A 19,963-nucleotide genomic window follows, 5' to 3' on the forward strand; every position below is an offset into this window, starting at 1 on the left:
GCTTTCAAATCAACGATTAATTAATTTTATCAAAATCATTTAAAATATTTGAATCTGGCAGTGCAGTTTACCAAAACCAAAACCATTAAATACCAAGGTATTTAATAAACTATTTTAGGTAATTTAGTAAAATTTAAAATGAAAACAGATCAAAAATTCATCCTAACTAGGAATTACATATTTGCTTTATTTAAAAAAATATAAAATCCTGGAACATATAATTTATATTACACACTGTTGCCTTGTGAATTGTTGGTTGCATAACTTACATTCAAATTTATTTAATAATATTATTTAAAATACTAATTAATAATATACAACAACGCCAATCGTTTAAACATCTTATATTTTATTACGTTATACTGTGCATTGTATCTATTAAAATAATGTTTTCAATTTTTTGCAACAAATCTTTAAATAAATTATTACCAACAACAAAACTAATTATTTCATCATGACGATGTTAAATTATATGTTTCAAAGAGTGACATAACTAAGAAGGCGAATATTGTAGTTATTCTTTGATTATACGTTCACACCAAAATGGTGCATTTTGTGGCGTTTTTAATACCGCCGCTCCAAATCTAAGGCATTTTACGGCATCTTTGTACCCCCGCTTGGGGCTGTTTGGGAGAAAAACAAATAACTGAAAAATCTTGAAGAGGAATTTTAAAATAAAACTTCTTCTGCAGAGAAGTAAACTCGTCATCTTTGACGCCGAATACGTAAGTTTCTACCACTACACCAAAAAAATTCGTGGTGAATAATCGACGATAAGTTTGTATCGTTCACTTGTTGGCCAGCTCGTGTAATGTTTTTAATTGTTTGTTGGTAGTATCTGGTGTAAACTTGTATACAGTATAGAAAAATTTGCTAAGTGGTATTAAAAGTTAAATATGCAGTGACTTTCTGTTAAATCGATTTTAATGGTCGTATTTTAGTTTGAAATGTTGTGTGTCACTAAGTTTCAATTAAATCAGGCAAAAGCTAGAGAGAATGGCGTACACTGGACATAACAACATTTTACACTTAACATGTCCGCGAATTTTCAAACTCTGCACTCGTCACATGGTCCTCTGCTCATAATTAACTCTACTAATGCAGTTTTGTGTACACGTTCCCTCGATATACCCCCATGCCGCTTTCATTTGTATTTTATACTGCTGATTTAGAATGACATTACTTCAACTACTTTGATATACGCCACGACCACCAGCTTTAAACTTCACCGTCCGAATCCACCCTATATGTATTATGCAAAACAGTTAAATACGTCCGCTGACAATAATCTCATCTATTTCATACATCAAAAAGATTTTTTCAGCGACGTTTTCACTCAAAAGTGGAAAATCTTGTTTCCGAAATAACTGCATTTTAGGAGTTTTCACTTCGTTCCGATGGAACAAGAGTATTGTCACGACATGATTCCATTTATCAATAGCTAATACTATCAACACGATTATCACACTTTATTTGCATTATTAAAATTGATAGACTTTGACGAAGGGACGCCACATCTTATTATCTATCAGACCGCACTCAGAGTAAGATTAATAGATAATGATCTAGGAAAAGAACAGCTTTGCAGGCACAAAGACCCGTCCTAGGTCCAATGTTAATTATTCCGCACTTGCAGATTTTTTATTTTGGCCCATGCGAAAAGTCTACTTAATTTTAAAATCGACTTACTCATCTATTTTTAATATTCTCCAAATGTTCACCCATTTTGTAATTTGTTAAAATAAATAATTGATCCAACTTGCTTATTGAGGCCTATTAGTGTAGTTTGTGAGAGTGTCTCGAAGGTATAAACTGCTTAGAGTGCGAAGTAAAATCATAACTTTTGCAAGTTCCTTATCAGATATTTAATTATGAACGAATTTGAATGTCGTCTTCTGTTTAGAATAATCTGATCGGGTGTATTTTTAGCATTTTTAGCTTGTTTTGCCTCATGAATATTCAAATGCGAAATATTTCTTTAATGGAATATTTTGTTTGAAGATTTTAGAACTGCATCGAGTGGTGCAGCTCTCAGTATTACGCCATATCCGATACATGAATCCTAAAAATGTTCAAAGTATCAGAGATTTGCGATTAAACTTGAAGGTTTATTTCGGTCCGGCTAAAGCTATCATTTATTCATTATGCAATAAGGGTTTGTGAGCGCCACTCTAATGGTGCTAAAAGAAGGGCACAGCCCAGAAGATATTTGTTATGTACCTTTACGTCACCCTCGTGTCTTCTACCCTTATTAGGAAAATAATCATAATAGAAAAAAAATATGTATATTTCATGATTCGGTGATTATTTATGAAGGGCCTTATTGCACATCGTGCATGAAGATTTTATATACATATGTGCAAATGGGCCTTCAATGCTTCAATGAATCATTAATACGACTAAATGTTTTATTGTAATTCGTTTAAAAATTGAGGAGCAATCATTGTAACACAACGAACGCATTTGTTAACTGAAATAATAATTTACTTGTCAAATAATGTTATTTTTAATTAATAGGATTTAAATATTGTTAAAGTGAATAACCGAGTCAGATAATCGATGCTTTTAACGGAGCACCACGTTTCCCTCGGGCTTATATAACATTTAAAAGCATATCTTTTTCAAGTTTGGACACTGGGATAAAGGGATTGTCACATCTAGTCTGCATTTTCGCATACATTATTAAAGGGAAGGACACCTAAAATTTTAATTACCTTTAATAAATTACTATTTTTCCATATAACATATTTACATGAAAAACATACATCGGGTCAACTTGCCCTCTTCACAAAGAAGAAATATCAAGTTTGCATAATTACAAGTGCCATTTTTGAACAGTTCAAGTGATTTTAGCTTAATTATAAACGAAATATTTTGGCTTATTTACGAACCAAAAAATACAAAAATAAATTAAAATTTTACATGCAATTAATAAAAATGGTATGTTTAAACGGCCTAGTGTCGAGAAATGGATAATTGGTAATGCGCCTAGAACACAAATTTTCATTAAAAGCGGTTAAAAAATGTTCTCGATAAGAAAAATTACTTTTTATTAAAAACATTTTTTGTAATTTCAAAAGTGTAGAAATACATATGTTCATCGTAAATTGATGCAAATTGATGAAGTCCTATTTTTCTTGTAGTTACTTTGTCACTTATTTAATACTTACTTAAAAAAAAAAATTGTCATTATTAAAATAATTATTTTTGTAACAAATTGAAAACGATGCCAAATTAAAATGTGATGTAAACGGTTGAACATCACTGATGTAATGTAAAATAGAACTGTTCCATAAAATAAAGATCAACTTAATGTTTTCAAGAAGAATGTTTAAGACGTGTAATACATATAATAAAACAGTTAGATAACAAATGGAAAACATTAAAACATAAAAATCAATCAACGTTTGAATCCTTAATATTATGTAATATCTCTGTCTTACCATAAAACAGTTTATTTTTTTGACCACCCATTTTGGTGTTTATAAATATAAAATGCTAAAAATCAGTCAAAACCTTTAAAAACTATAAACCCAAATCAGATATAATTTTCGAAATTATGAACAGAGTTTTATTTGATAGGTATACATGTGCAACGGGCGTTTAGATGAAAATTTCATAAAATTGGCTATGACTTTCTGATAGAAGAAGATGGAGCGAAAAAGGGATGATGCCTTTTTTGACAGATTTAAGTTGTGTTTTGCAAGTGTAACTTCTTTTTTTTGAGTTGAATTTCGTTTTCTGTGGAATTATAATAAATCAACTGCTTTCACAAGTAAACAACAAACAACTTTTGAATAATAATCCGATGATGTTGGAAAATGTGATGAGAAATTTTCATCGTAGAGTTTTAAAATGTAGGTATCGATGAAGGTGATCAACATTTTCAACATCTTCTGTGATTTTAAAATTGTCTTGGTGTGCATTTAATGCTTTTAACATAAAAAATACATCCCAACCTAAAATTTTAAAGATTACACATCTCTGCGCCTTTTGTCAAATTAAGAAGCTTTGTATTCAATGTTTCCAAACATGTAGCCAGAGACATGTCCTGTTATAATTATAAACCTTTTTGATAACTTGGCACTCACATTATATATAAAATAAATTTAGTCAAAAATGTCACTCCTTAACGTAGTTCTGACCTAACTTTTGTCATTGATATACTTCACAATGTTGTGAAAAATTCAAAGGATACTTGATGAACTTTTCAATTGAACACTCGATACTACATGCCGTATGATCAAATTTGAATTTGAACACTTTGTAATTATTCCAAGATTTACGTCTAATTTTATGCACTTTGTAAAGATTTGGTCCACATCTTAAGACGATATCTTCATTTTTTAAATTTTATAGTGCTATGTACAAGGAATTAAACATAGACGTTAGATCAATACTCTAAAGAACTAATGTTTAATAAAATTAATGCATAACATCGAGTTCCTGATGAACTTTTTATTCGTTGATTTGGTATGGAATAACCCTTACTTTACTTGAATTGACTTAAAAAAGTTCTGTTAATTAACAACGTTATAAAACTTTACTAACATTAAGCTTTTCATTATTACGAAAGCACATAGTTTAGGATTTTCAGATGGTAGTACCTACTCTTGAAAGCCAACATTCTTAATTCCTTCAACATTTGCCTTATTTAATAATGCATAAATACGGGAATGTAACTCGAACAGAACAGGAAGTATTTGAAATTTATATGTAGGTACAGCGAGAAAAATAATTGACTGACATTGTGACAGATATAAAAGAGCGAAAAAAATCGTGTGAAAACGAAACAGTTAGAAAAATAAAGAATAAGAATTGATACAAAAAATATAAATGTAAAATAGGTCTTGGCAATAGTGTCACAAGTGAGTAATATAATTATAAAAATATTTGAATGTCAATACTTACATCTTAAATGCTGTGTTTGTAGGTCGTCCTCTTCTTGAGGATCTGAAATGAAAATAATGGTTTAGGTCAAGATTTAAAATTTAAAATGATTCAAGTGGAAATCAGTTTTGATCCGACCCGCATAAAGTATTTACAAATCATAGGAGTTATAATTTGAAACACTGTCAACGCCACTTGAAAAAAAAATCATATCAAATAATAATGTACAGTATTATTCCCGTGAAATGCGAGGTTTCGTGTGTACGGTAAAAGTTATCGATTTAAAACATATTTGTAAATTACTTTTCATAATTTAGAGTCGATGGATCAACACTCGACGACACTTCACGTCTGCACTCTAAACTAAGTCGAGGCAAAGAAAAATTCTGCGGCCAAGCAGAACAAATCACATCAGATGGTTTCAAAATTCGATCGACAGCAGATACACGATCTGTTGTTTGCAGTAAACAAATACCCTCACCGCGTAATTAGTGGAAAACTTCGTCAAAAAAAAGATCTTTGTTTTTGCCTTGAGCCCGTAATGTATTCCAAATCATTACGATGCTAATAAATACATTTGAATGTATCAAAACTTGGGTAAAAGTTTGTCCAAATGAAATGTTTGTGTCAACCGAGAATGTGTCAAAACGAAAGTGGATTTTGTTGTAAACGGCTCGTTGCGATTATGCGCTTGCCGACTCTATAATTTACAATTGGTGATAGTAGAACGCGAAGACTTTTGAGGGTTGTAAGGGGAGTTTTACGAGAGGTTTGATCTTTTCGCCGACGTTTTATTAAGAATCGATTAGTCGAAATCGGTTTAGGCAAATAATGTGGCGAGTTTTGTCCGACGTTGCGAACGTTCGGCCGTAATGAAACGCCGAAGTAGCGCGCTAATATTTATAAATTCCTACACAGTGCGGTGTAATATGTAACATTTTACGGAGGAAGAAGAATAAGTTATGACATAGAATGTCCCTCGAGATATCCAAAGCCCGAGCAAGAATTCCCCCGAGTACACTATGCGCAAGGCGGCAGAAAATTAATGCATTCTCTTGGGAAATCGAACCTCTCTGTCCCGCGTGGTTTTGCCTGTTGGCAGCTGTACATCTTTGCTATTTGATCAACTTTTCGTTATCTCTTTACTTTAACACGTTTGAGAATACCGCATTTAAACACGACTCGATTTTACCTCAAATCGATATCGTATTGACCCTTCGGATGTTACATTTAACAATTCCCAAAAGATCTAATTAGGCCTCGTGGTCGATCACACCTCGTACGATCGTTTCGACACCAATTTTCATACGTTCGTTACGTTCGTTACGTCGGTCCTAAACAAACCGAAATGAATAACTCGACGTCCTTTTCCGCGCTAATTGACTTCGACTAGTTCCCCTCATTTTTAACCCGCCGACTTGGAAACACTGTCATCAACAAATACATCCGGTGGTGGTGCGCATATCTAAGCTGCTCCCGAGGGAGTAGCGCGGAATACCTCCGTGGCCCTAGCCCCGTACAGCATATGTTCACATGTATCCACGCCAGCGCCAAAAACTCTGATTAGTTAGGTTCCCCAGGGTAATCCCCGACCGAGTGGTGCTATCCCATTCCACGGCGACCTACTCCTATATACTGGAGCGTATCAAAGAATTCAAACCTGGGGCCGCTCTTCGTCAATCGATGGTCGACGGTCGCACCTAATTGCCACATTTACTCCTCCACGTCTGGTGTACTCCGAGTTGCGGCTATATAAATTTTCAAGTCCGATCCTGTTCACCAACTCTTCATGATTAGCTCGTACCAGCGCATGAATAATATCCGAGATTAGGGCATCTCTCTTGCTCCTGTTTCCCAAGCAATCATCATCTAAATATTCACCAGGATTTGAACTGAAGGTACATTTTAAACCCCAATAGGATCAGATCTAAATTTTATACTTAAAACTTGAAACTAGAGGTTATCGAAGTTACTTTGACTTTCCATTAATTTTCCCAAAACAGTTTCCCCGCGGAACGTTGAATTTTTGGGAAAAAATCGTTTCGACACCGCGACCACTGCAAAATTCAAAAATAAACAAATAAATAAATCAAACTTAATTCGGACGTGTGGGAAGCGGCATCGTCTACATATTTACATTTTTAAAATACATTTACGGTTCCCATATTACAAAACATAATCCATCAGGCACTCAAGATCTGTCTCAAAATCGCAACTCCCCGATGATCATCTCGGCGTTGGCGAAGGGATGAGGGTATTATATAGGTATATTGACAGGAGGGGCGTATATACAGGGTATCCGCGTGAAAATCGGTCGTACGGTTGTGTCGATTGTCAATGCGGTGTGTTCGGAAGACAGTTGATGTTGTTGCTGATTGAAATAGAATCGCGGCGGCTTGCCTGAGATAAGGAGAGTTAAGGAATTGGTTTGGGTGAAAGAGAATCGGCGATGAGACTAGGGGGTGGGTGTTTAAAAATAGTATAAATATAAGTGTGATAAATAATGAATAGGTAATTTGTGTTTGTGCCGAAGTTGAAGTCTTGCCACCGCGAGGCAGGTAACTAAATAATACACAAGATAAAGCGAGCAAAAGCACCAGCAGACGAGACTTAGCTTAGCATGAAAATAAGTTAGGAAAGGGATTGGAAGATTGCGCTGTGAGGTCCACAGGGACCTACATAAGAAATGAGATAAAGTAACCGACGAAGAACGGTGGCAAAATTGTCATATTTCCATCTCCGTCTAATTAGCATTCTTGGAGTAGTCATTTCGCAAGATCCAAGAGTTGGTCCCGGTCCTCGTCCTTGGGGATTTTAGACGGCTGCAACACTAACATGTCACCTCGGTCTTTACTACGATGTCGCTATCCCGGAATGTCGTTAGGCGCCTTTCGACCTATTTTTATATCTATTTAACGATATTGTTTAGCGATCCTTTAGAAACTTTTAGTCCGGGGACTTTCAATTCGGTTTTGTGCTTTTATGTCTCTGTTGGGACTTCAAAATGATCCCAAACACAAAAGCGAACATTTTTAACAAAATTCATACTAAATCGCCCCTAAATGCATTACTTACACGCTACACCGGCCCCATCCCCGTGCATAACTGATTTATCACGCTTCCGGACCTGTTTCTTTCTTTGTTAATTATCTCCGAAGAATATTCCATTCAACAAGTCCACCGAGCACTCCCGAATTAATAATTGTTATAAATCGCCGCCGCAAAACAGTTATTGTTTATTATAATCCCCTGTATAATTTCTATTCGATTTTAATCCATTAATATATGATTCAGTAAAATTCCCTTAATCCTCGTCTCCGGAAAATACACGTTATATACATCTTTCGAAGGGCCAGTTACTCTCAGAGGACCTATAAAATGATAGTGGTATGTATTTAAATTCTCATAACTGCGGCTCTTATTACACCACCTAATGTGTTCCTCCTATGCCAGATTCCCGGTAAATTATAGACAAGATTTTCCAAATGGCCGATCCCGAACGCCTAAATTTCCCACCGATTCTCAAAAACTATCACCCAAAAACTTTTCGATCTTTTTGTCGTTTTCAAAGAGCCATCTGATTGGTGGCTGGTCGAAAAATAAAACATCCGGTATACGTGTGATTACGTAACGTGCATCTCCTGGAGAATATTTTTCAATCATGCCTCGAGTATTCAGTCAGAATGAAAACAGAATGGAAATTATTTTATTATATCTTTCATTTTAGAATTCAGACTCAAGCTTTTAAAGCTCCCTGGAGTTTAGGTATTAGAAAACTGAATTTACCTGCGAATTCGCTAAGTTCCTTTCGCCACACATATGTAAATAAATACGCCCTTAAAAAAATCAATGTTTCGTTCAAACAAACGTTATCGCTTCCCTTTTTCGCGTATAGTTTTGGCGAATTTGCGGTTTGATATTAGTTTGGCAATTTACAAACAGAATCCGCAAACCAATAATAATCATGTAGCAGAAATGACAAAGTTGTAGCGGGTTCGGGGCGCATATCTGTTAGTGAATGTGATTAATGGGGAGGTCCTTTGGGATTACGCCCTGTTCCCTCGCCATCCTGGCACGACAGACGTTCCTCCGGGGAATTCTCGAACCCGCAGGGCACGGCATCGCCCACCTTGCCGTACCCTACATACGAACCTGTTCGTTCTGCACAACTCCTGGTTATTTTGCATTGTTTTCGCGTCGGGATTGGACAATCGCGGACTTTGCTGCGTTTTTCGGATTTCTTTGCGGCCGGAACTAATCGATTTCGGATGCTCTATCGTATCGGTTTAATTATTTTAATTACATTACTTGAATAAGATTGGAATGGATGGCGTTGTACTTTACGTGGGCTTGGTATTTTTATGTATTTGTAACATGCGGGTGTTGCAATATACACTCGTCAATCTAATAATTAATCGACTGTCAACTCTCTAGAGGTCCGGCCAATGCAAATATTCGCATTCATTTCAACCACCCCGTCCTATCTATTCTCCGGTCGATTGATTGGCCAGCACTAAAATGCTGTATTTCATTGCTCGACTAATTATTTGTGTGTTACATTCGAAAGATCAATTGGCAGTTGCAAAATAAAAATGTAATATTTAACCGATTTATATGCCGCCCCGTCATCGTTGTTTATCCATTTTTTCTACGTCGGCGCGGAGATAGTGTTTCACTTTTGTTTTCCTGCATCACCAACGAGCTCATAATTTAAGAATGATCAGAAGAACACTTTTCTGTGCAGTTTATCGAATATATTTTTTTTAAACTTCCGTTTTACGGAGGCCCACAGGTCGCTCTCTTAGGCCCTATCTTTCTCACACTTAAATTAATATGTTTTCAATCTTTGCGTACAAATGATATCTTGAACGACTACTGATTGCACGAAGAGAAAAAAAACAATATAACCAAAACATACATTTTCTTCAGTTATAAACTTTAGATATTGCCGCGGAGAATTTGTAATAAAGAATCATATAAATAAATAGAAGAACAAGAGAGAACAGGGTGGAAACTGAAATAAAACACATGAACAAGAATAATTTGAGCATGTATGTACTTAAATTTAAAAGTAAACTACGCAATTTTACTGGAAAAATAAAAGGCGTTAGAAAATTCAACATATTCCTAAAATTGAACCTCCAAATAGCTTTGAAAATTAGAAAAAACACTGACGGCTACATTTATGTTTGACGCAGAGTAATTGTGGGGTTAGAAAAAATCAAGTAGAACAAGAATAAAGAAAAAAATATGACAGATTAGTTTTATATGATAAATACGTAGTTTCCAAGTTTTCACTAATAGATTCTGAATAAATCGGACAAGAAGTTTCTCCAAACAAAAAGTTATTGAGTTAGCGTCAGAACATAATATGAATACTAATAAATAACTTGAAAAAGTATTCAAACACATCATTGTGTGTAGTTCTGAACGGTCCTAAAATAATTGGTCCTCGAGATAATACTGCAGACTATTTTGATGTGTGTGAAAAATACTGAATGCGAGGTATAAGAAATTTAGTAGAAAGACCGAATTTACTAAATTAAATAGAATAACAAATCAATCGTAAATAATTTCAGAATTTTGACTCTTGACGAAGATATTACATCAGATACAATAAAAAAAAAATATACAGGGTGAAAATGAAATGCATCATAATATGTAAAACATAATATCTTCAATAAGTGAATAAACCGAAAATGTAGTTAAACATTTTAAATTCAGAAAGTCCAATTTAACTTAATTCCATCCCGAACGAGACGCTTCTGGAAGCTCTAATAAATCGAAACACGAATAATAGCCGCAAAACCTTACTATAAATGCACAGAACCGCAACTTGTAAGAATAGGTACTATAAATGACAACGCAGTACTAGCACAAAACTTTTTGAAGCTTTTTTGCATAGCACTCGATAACTTGTTAATCTTACTATTCTTCCTAACGTGATATCAGTGGCGGACTCAACTTTTGTGCTTGAACTGTACATATGGCATTTCTGCTCTCATGCGGATCTACAGCGCAAAACTAATTCTAGGGTTTTAATATTCTGATGTATTTCGATTTCAGCATGTACGTATATACCGGGTGTTTTGGAAGTCCACGAAATAAATTTAACCATTTAACCATTTAATAGGACTCGTTTAAATAACCATTTTTCCGCAAATTCTTCCAAACAGAACTAAAATTAAATATAATTTGAACCCTAAAATTCATACCCGCTCATATGTTTACACATCGATTGATAACTAAGCACGAAAAAAGAATTACTCGATTAAAATATTCGAATGAAAAACAGTAAACGCTGTATTAGAACAGCGGTGGTCATTCTTTCTTCAAAAAACTGTAAAGTTTTTATCGCACAAAAACATTTTCACTCATTTTTTCGTTTCAATTGATCATTATCCCATGAGCAAAGTGTCGAATTAGGGGTTAGAGAAATATAAAAAAAAATATTCGATTAAAAAAAGATCAATATGTAAAAATTGTTTACTTTAAAGAATCCTATTTGTGATTAAATGTATTACGTGGACTTCCATAACACCCTGTATTTATAATAATATGTATTATAAAATATATTTACATGTATAAAAAATATATTTTGTCAAATACTTAATATGAATACATATTGAAATTTTTGGACTAGCTTTATATTGAATATTATGCATTTTTTCTTGAGAAAAATTAAACTTTGAAGATGTATTTGCAAAAAGAGATAACTCCATTTTTAGGCGAGAATAATGTTTATATCTTATGAAATATACAATGTGTCCCCAAAAAAGAAGACGAGTCCATAACTCCCTTATTTATCGGAGAATTTTAATTATTTATACACCAAATTAAATGGTTGTGAATAGGCTACAAAATGGGCCTAATAAATTCACGTATAGCTCCAAGGTCTTCAAAGCTAGACTGTCAAAAAAAATTTTTTCAAATGCGAACACAATTTTTTTAAATAATTCTGATTGAGATTTTTATTCTGAAAACAACAATTTTTAATTTATGTTTTATTTACAATTAGCAAACTATAATAGATTTAATATTTGTATTAGTTAGTATTGGTGAGCATTTTTTTTTTCGAAAAAAACCGATGGTAATTTTGTCTTCATTTTTACAAGAGAGTGGTCAACCTGATGCACTAATAGACTATACTAAATAAAAATATGTAAGAGCTAGGAAAACAATTACATAGTTATTTATTGTATGTATTGCCCAAAATTTTGTTTTATGGAGTTATTCTCTTCTTGCAATGACATCTTCAAACGTCAAAATATATTTTTTATTTATGATTAGTGAGAATTTGAGCAAAATATTAAACAACTTATGTGCAATCAATAAGTCACATGATTTTACTAAAGAAAATTTAAAATGTTCATAAATCGTCCGAAAATTACGGGTTCAAGTCCTTGAAGTACATCAGATTTCTTTGTCCTTTGATGACCACTAAAAGCACTGACAGTGCCGCTATCTTGTGAATTATTTCAGATAAATAATTAAATGGAACGAGTACCTATGCAGTATCAGAATTTCGCTGTTGACATTTTTTTTCAAAAAAGAAATTTCTGCGTCGCGTCGCGAGTACTTTAGAAATAAATTGAAAAACGTAATTCTTTTAAGAATCTGGGAATTCAAAATGATGATTTTTTGTTTCGTCAAAATTGTAGTCTTTTGTTTTTTATTTGAATAGTGAAGAAGCACTTTTCAAATTCAGTTTGTATCCAATATTTAGTTCAAATTTCATTATTGCGATTCCCAGGACAATGATTGCTAATGGAGATTTCAGGAGCCAATTAAAGCATCTGTTTTAAATCTTGGTCCAACTACAGTGTTTGCGGTTTATCCTGCGAACGCTGTTTGGACCCTTCCTTGGCTATTAAATCAAATTTGCACCGGTCGTTGCAAACATACACTGCTCAAATTTAAATAGGATTCACAAGCTGAGAGCAGAGCTGTGACCCTCATCCTGACGCAATATCCTTACAGTCTGACGCAGCTTTTCACTAATCAATTTAGCTCGTTCGTCATTTTTACAGTCGAAGATGAGATGAGCAACAGTAGTTTGTCGAAACTCGAAAATCTTTACTTTGAAATTAGCGTTACGTCGAAGCGTTTTGCTTGAGGGTCGATCGTGTCAAAGTCGAGTAAAATAAAGAAGTTTTGGTAATGACAGCTTATTATGCAAGACTTCCTTCGGGCTTGACGTTAAGAAGGTGGCGCCAACCTGTGTTTGCAGTGGAGTTTTGAATTAAGCAAATGGTAAAGTTTTTGATGGAACGGGAGTTTTGTTTGAATTGTTGTCCCAGGTGAGGTTTGGAATTTCGGCTCATGCCTCTGTGACCATCGTTGTTCTGTCGGACTTGCGCTCCTAAACCTCCACCGCTGGCTATTGCCGTGTTCAGTGGCCCCATTCCGCTGTTCCAGCGTTCCGCTACCTCAGGGGTTTGCAGGCCCGGCGAGCGCGACTCCCAAGGGAACCATGGATGACCATCATTGCATACATATACGGACGATATTGGTCGATAGATAAGCCCTCTCGCAAGTAACACTACAAATATCCACTCATCTACGACGCGATCCGCGCCCCCGCAACACACTCAAACGACAATTCTACGACTTACTCCGGAAAATATTACGAATACTTTCTTGCTCGTTATTTATCTTTTTTAAAAAGTTGGAGCAACTCCAATAATAACCCTCACGGAAACTCATTTCGAATTCCTACGTAAAACTTCTTAATAATTATTGACCAAAAAAGTAATTGTCGACGTTTCATTATTGAAAGGTTTACGACTTAAATCCTGGAATAAATAATTCAAGAAATACATTTTTATTCCAACGTAACGTGTCGCTCTGAACGGCCTCAAGGCTGGTCCTTGAGGTATTCCAGATTAATTTGATGAGTACAAAAATTCAATGCTATGAAGTATGTAACAGAAAAGTCAACATTTTAAAATAAAAAATTACATATTCTCAAAAGGCAAGACATTTTAGAAGTTTCACTCTTGATCATGCTACATTTCAAAAAAAAAAAAAAATCTGTTTCTATGGACCATAAGAATTTCGACAACGAATTAAAACTATTGTCTGGCATGAGCTGTACTACACACAAGCACGCGACGATTTTGAAAAGAACAGCGATCCTAAGAGTAATCCTTGAGGTGATTCAGACTAGTTTGATGAATACGAAAAACTGTGATCAATACAAATTTAAGCTTAATTTATAACTTATAAAAATCAAGCTGAAAAATAATAGAATAGATGAGAAGATAACAAACCCTCAGTGGACAAATAATTTCAAAATTTTCGGTGTTGAGGTAAATATTAATTTTTCAAGTTTTTCGATTTTTTTTCCTGAGACATTTTTAAGTTTTCTTCATTTTTCTCGAAAACTAACGCAGTTACGGGGTGACTGTTATAAAATAAGAGAAGCGTCTTGAAGAGAAGAATCCAACAGTGTAAAGTTCAATGGAATACGATACTTATTAAGGAAGCAATGGTCAATTGAATCCGCAAATTTAAACATAAAATAAGATACATATTTTATTTAGGTTTTCTTCGTTTTTCTAAGAAGAAAACTAAGAGAGCTATGGGACGACTGTTAGACAACAAAAGAAGCGTCTTGAGAGAGGAATCCAACAGTGTAAAGTTCAATGGAATACGATACTTAATAAGGGAGCAATAGTCAATCGAATCCACAAATTTTAATACAGATTAAGTAACAGCTTTTTTTTAAGTTTTCTTCATTTTTCTAGAAAACTAATGGATTTACGGGGTGACTGTTATAAAACAAAAGAAGCGTCTTGAAGAGAGGAATCCAAAAGTGCAAAGTTCAGTGGAATACGATACTTAGTAAGGGAGCAAAGATCAATCGAATCCACAAATTTTAAAACAAAGAGTTTTTTTTAGTTTTCTCCATTTTTCTCGAAAACTAAGGGAGTTACGGAGTGACTGTTATAAATGTTATTAATGTATATTGAAAAGAACGACGATCCTAAAAGGATCCTTGAAGTACGAGTATTCCTGATTACTTTAATTACTGTGATATATAACTCGCTACAAACTTTTAAACAATTTAAACATATGAAAAATTAAGAAGAAAACAATAAAGCAGAAGCCATATATTAAAGGAAGAAATAATTTCAATAGTTTCACTATCGAAAGATGTACCGTGAGATCGAAAAAAAAAGTTGGCTCTGACCACAAATTTCAGTTGGCAATTCGTTAAAATTTCAATTATCAGATGTCAGTCTTAAAAGTTAGGTTAGTGATTTTGAGAATGTTGAAATCTTGATTTTCATAAAGATATGCATTATGTGTGACCTGTCGGTTGCAAAAGAATCATGAGGAGCTCCAATCGTATTTACGAACTAGAGTAAATGTTCGAAATGTCTGCCTTCAGCTTCCAAACATAATGCTACTCTCTTCGCTTCATGTTTTCAAATGACCTTCGCAAAGTCGGGACATCAATTAAATTGCAGTTATCAGTAATTACTTGACTTAATTCAGGAATTGTGCCAGGCCTGTTTTTGAACACGTTGTTTTTCAGGTATAGAAAAACAAAATAATCAAGACAAGTTGTTAGTAAGTGCCTTGAAAGTCCGAAATGACAGTTACTATTGTAATTAATGACATCTGATGACATTTTAATTATATTTTTACGTACTGCCAACTTAAGTGTATTATATAATATATTATATATTATAATCATGGCCATCTAGATTTTTTTTTATTTTCGATCGCACGGTATTTCACCAGATATTTTTTTCAAAATTTTCGAAAAAATTGAACTTTAAGGCAGCCGTTGCTAAAACAGACTTAAAAGTAGGGATTTTTAAAATTTGCTGATTTTTCTCAAAGTCGGCGTTGCAGAGTCGTCTGTCTGCAAAATAAAAACACAAACAACGCAAAAAGTAAGGTTAGATTTAAACAGCTGATCCGTGATCCTTAATCCGTGGTGTGTTCACAATCGACTCTTCAACCAGAAAACAACCTTCAATGGCAACTTTGAGGAGAAATTTAAATGAGCACCCGATGTGCATAGAAGGATCCAGTGTCACATCCTCACATCTTGACAACAGTGGAGATTCGAAAATTGCTAATTTCAGAACACTAATGACAAAGACATTACCTAATATTTTTCAAAACCTAAAACGATTTTGTCTGTGATATTTTTAGAGATTTATTGAATTATTGTTTCAAATAAGTTTCTAAAATTAAATTGCATCTCTTATACCCTCAAAATATTTTTTTCTTTGCGACGCTTCAAATTGAAAAGAATGTACATATTTTTTTTACATAAGAAAATGAAAATTTCAGTTATTTGTTAAAAATTTTGGTAAGTTAGAAAAACATCATTGAATATATTTTTTCGATCATAATTGACCCTCCTCATTGATGCTTCTGATATTCCGCAAGTTTAATTACTTTATTGGTTGCCCTGTTAAACTTATCCACCCTTCAGTTATTTCAGAAATTGAATTAAACGTGCTTACCCGCCTCAAAGTAGCCTTTGAAAGAAAATGTTTTATTAAAACTTTCCGAAAATAAATAACTTCACTTCAAGTTCCTGATTTTGTGTGTAGCTATTTTCAATAATAAATTTTAGCCCGAGGAGCAAACAATTTCGATGGGCATTTTCGGCACTCTCGTGCATTAAAAACGTCAAAAATCTCTTTGTAACAAAATCGTGCCAGAGCCGGAGCTTACGTAGGCAAGGAAACGCTTTCATTTCTTCGCGTCCTCGTCGAAAATAATTAAACACGGGATTATAGTGACGGACAAGTTAATTCGCACTATATTAAGTAAAAGAGGAATACTAAATGATGCTCGTAGACCATCTGTGCAAAACAAGTATACATATCGCCCGCGACCGACCGACAACAGCCCTGGGAGTTCGCCTTCTTCCAAATTACAACCGCAAAATCGATCAGCAATTTTAGCAAAACTGGACTTTTTGGTAAATATTTGAGGCGCCACGTTCGAGCGACGATCTAATCGCGTCCCGTCGATGCGAGATTTATATTTGAAAAGTTTAATTAGCGGAATCTGTTTTGAGTGTAAAATATCTAACAGTAATAATAGTAGTTTATACGTGGCAGTTGAGTTTGCAGAGTTAGCTACCAGGCGAGCTATACGACTCCCAAGGGAAAATGTCATGGGAGCGCATATTTCCCTGTCTGTACGTTGCCGTTCCCTGGACCCCTCACGCCTCCTGGGGCTTTCTGCCTCTCTCACCACCCAAGGTTGGAGAACCGCAATATCGAAAGCTGTTCCGTACCGGGGGCAGTTAAAAACTTAAACGCCGCCCGCACAAAACCCAGTCGCCGTTGACCGTATCACAACACGCAAGTATCATTTGTTCCACATACGACTCTAGTACCAATGATACCTACAATCATCACGAAAAATCAAAACAAATTGTCATTTCTCAACTCTAATTCTATCATTTATCATCTTCATTTGCTCGAAACATTTTTGCAAATGATCTTCCAAATGTCTACACGTTTCGGAATCTACTCTACTGTACGAAAGATCTCGTCGTGTCTGTGGTTCTTTCTTCGAAGGGTCAAGATTTCTTCTCTTTCGTAGATTTCGGACCAATTGCACCACTCTGTGACACTCTTCTACTTCGGTGTCGTGGTGCAAGCTAACAACAGTTAAATAAGCGTACGTGGATTGGTCGTGATGAAGCACGTGGTGTCGGTGAGCGTCGATAATTTTTTAAGAGTTACCTAATTTAGCTGGATTGGCTTGCTTCCTTCTGGACATATCTAAGTGCTTTTGATTATTCCAAAAATGTTGCACAAACCAACACATTTATTCACGTTATTAATATCAACTCTTAAGGTTTCACTGGATGATTTGTTTGTTATAATCATGACCCAATTTATGAAGCACATATAAATCGTCACGCACTGTTCGTACGACGTCTGCATCAAACGTATTTCTTCAGAGTTAACGTGAACGGCATGTGTTTTGCTATGTAGCGTCGCGACGTTAATACAGGAACGGCGCTTAAACTGGACGTAGTCTACTTTGATCACAAAAGCGCGCGCATTTGCATCCCAAGGGAATAACGGCGCGATGTTCACTGTTAGTACCTACTATCCTGGTGAAAACTTAATTGAATGATCACACATGATAACAATATATGATCTTTGTTGTTTCAGATCGGACTCTTCTCTTCGATTAATTCTTCCCACCCCGAATTATTAGCTCGCAAACTGGCTCGGATTTGAGTTCGCTGCATTTGTTGCATTTTACTTTACTCGTCCATACCGACACAAACTACTAGTTGTGCTGTGTTATTTTGTCACCTTTTCCGTTTACAAAATCCTGCAATTAGATCCCGCTACACAATTTAATCCCCAATCCCTGCAGTATCTCAATGCAAACACAATCTACATTTCTTTCATTTTGTATCCAATTTTATTACATCTTCTCATCATAAAAAATTACTTTACAAATATTACAGAGCGTAAAGGTCAAGTATCCAAATGGAATGATTACATTTCTTAAACTGAATGTTACAGGTCGTGTTTTTTTTTAAGGAATACAATAATTATTTGCTCGTCCTTGTTTAATACAGATCTTTTTTTTTTAATTTGAAATATTAGCACAGCATATTTACAGAGATTTTTTTCGGGCAAGGTATTTACCAAAGAAAAGGTAATATCGTACCGAGAGATTCTTAAATTATTATTCTCATTCGTCTCGTTCTGAAACATCGAATTAAATATCTTCAGAAGTAAATAATGATATAATTTTCACAAAAATCGAGAAATAAATGTACAGCTGATTTATTTAAAAAATGAAAAAATAAACGAAATAAAATGTAAAACTATTTTAAAAAAGTTGTAACTAAGGTGGTATTTTTTTATTTTTAGGAATGATTTATAAATAGTTTGTAATTATACTTCGAAATAGTTAACAAACTTGCGCTTCGTTATATGGAGAATGTCTATGGAATTCTCAAGAGGTCAAAGGACCAGATAACCAAATAGGAACCCTCACATACCAAAATGTTTACTGTAACAAAGTGAGAGTTTTGTTTAGAGAAACATCCGCGGTTAAAATTATTCATTAGAAAAAATTGTTACCTCAAAAACTACTGTATTTCATCATCATTATCAGTATCACTATCACTCACTTCTTCACTTTTACAAATCAACAATTGTTCATATTCAGTGTAAACAGAGTAAATATGTATTATGAGATTGTGCAGAATACAAAAACATAGACTCTTGTCGCATTGATAAAATAAATGTTTTATCGAAGGTAAAATGACAATCCCTAATTTTTTTATCGGATCAATTGTTCAATTTTACGAAAACTTTTTGCTTTGACAATTTTGCGAGTTGAATTTGAGCATTTTTATTCTGGTTAGGCCCGAGAGCTTTAGCTCGAGGGTTTAACCTTTGAATAAAAATGCCCAAATATCAACGAGTAAAAATGTCTAAAGCAAAAATGTTTAAGTGAAAATTGGGAAATTTATCAGATATAAAAAAATAGGTCATGTTATTTTTGGCAAGATTAATTCCAGAATACAAACTTTAACGGTAGGTAATTATTTATTTATAATACAGTTATTAAAAACACAATTATTAAAAACAATTTGAGAATCTGACAGGAGTAGCATGCAATTTTAATCACTTTTGACAGATGACAGAGTAGTAGGACGTTTTTACCGCGATAAGCATTTTTGATTGGATAAAAGCAAACGCTCTGATTAGCTGAACACGCACTTTTGATGTACGTGGGAATTAATCTGTGTTAAAACTTGAGACGGCCATAAAGACTTGACATAAAACTCAAGAAAATGTAGACAATTGCTACATAAAACTATTATTGTCACGCTTTATATTGCGACATATACCTACAATATTTTTTTTATATTTTGTAAAATTTTCTACCGAGTGTAGAATTTTTTTTTAGTAATTTATCAAACAACACTGTAACTCTTCCGGCGCATTCCTCATTTTTATATTCAGAAACTTTTGAAATTCTAACATTTTCAAGTAAATATCAATCATCGTATAGCTCGCCAATAACGTCAAAAACTTGTGTTTTAAAATTT

The 19,963-nt window shown here is 34.2% G+C and overlaps 1 protein-coding gene and 1 long non-coding RNA gene across 2 annotated transcripts in view; one reads left to right on the forward strand and one right to left on the reverse strand.

Annotated features, from left to right (window-relative positions):
- L (zinc finger protein Lobe) overlaps positions 1-17,703 on the reverse strand; it is a 53,011-nt gene extending 35,308 nt beyond the window's left edge. The window contains exons 1-2 of the mRNA XM_069060325.1: positions 17,619-17,703; positions 4,912-4,953 (exon numbers count right to left, since the gene is read on the reverse strand). Of these exons, the coding sequence (XP_068916426.1) occupies positions 4,912-4,953; positions 17,619-17,703 (127 nt within the window). The remainder of the gene's footprint in view (positions 1-4,911; positions 4,954-17,618) is intronic.
- The window catches only part of LOC138139830 (uncharacterized), a 50,148-nt gene that overhangs the window by 26,349 nt on the left and 3,836 nt on the right, over positions 1-19,963 (forward strand). The gene's annotated exons all lie outside the window — the stretch shown is intronic.

Source organism: Tenebrio molitor, chromosome X (assembly GCF_963966145.1).
Source record: "Tenebrio molitor chromosome X, icTenMoli1.1, whole genome shotgun sequence".
Lineage (NCBI taxonomy): Eukaryota > Metazoa > Arthropoda > Insecta > Coleoptera > Tenebrionidae > Tenebrio > Tenebrio molitor.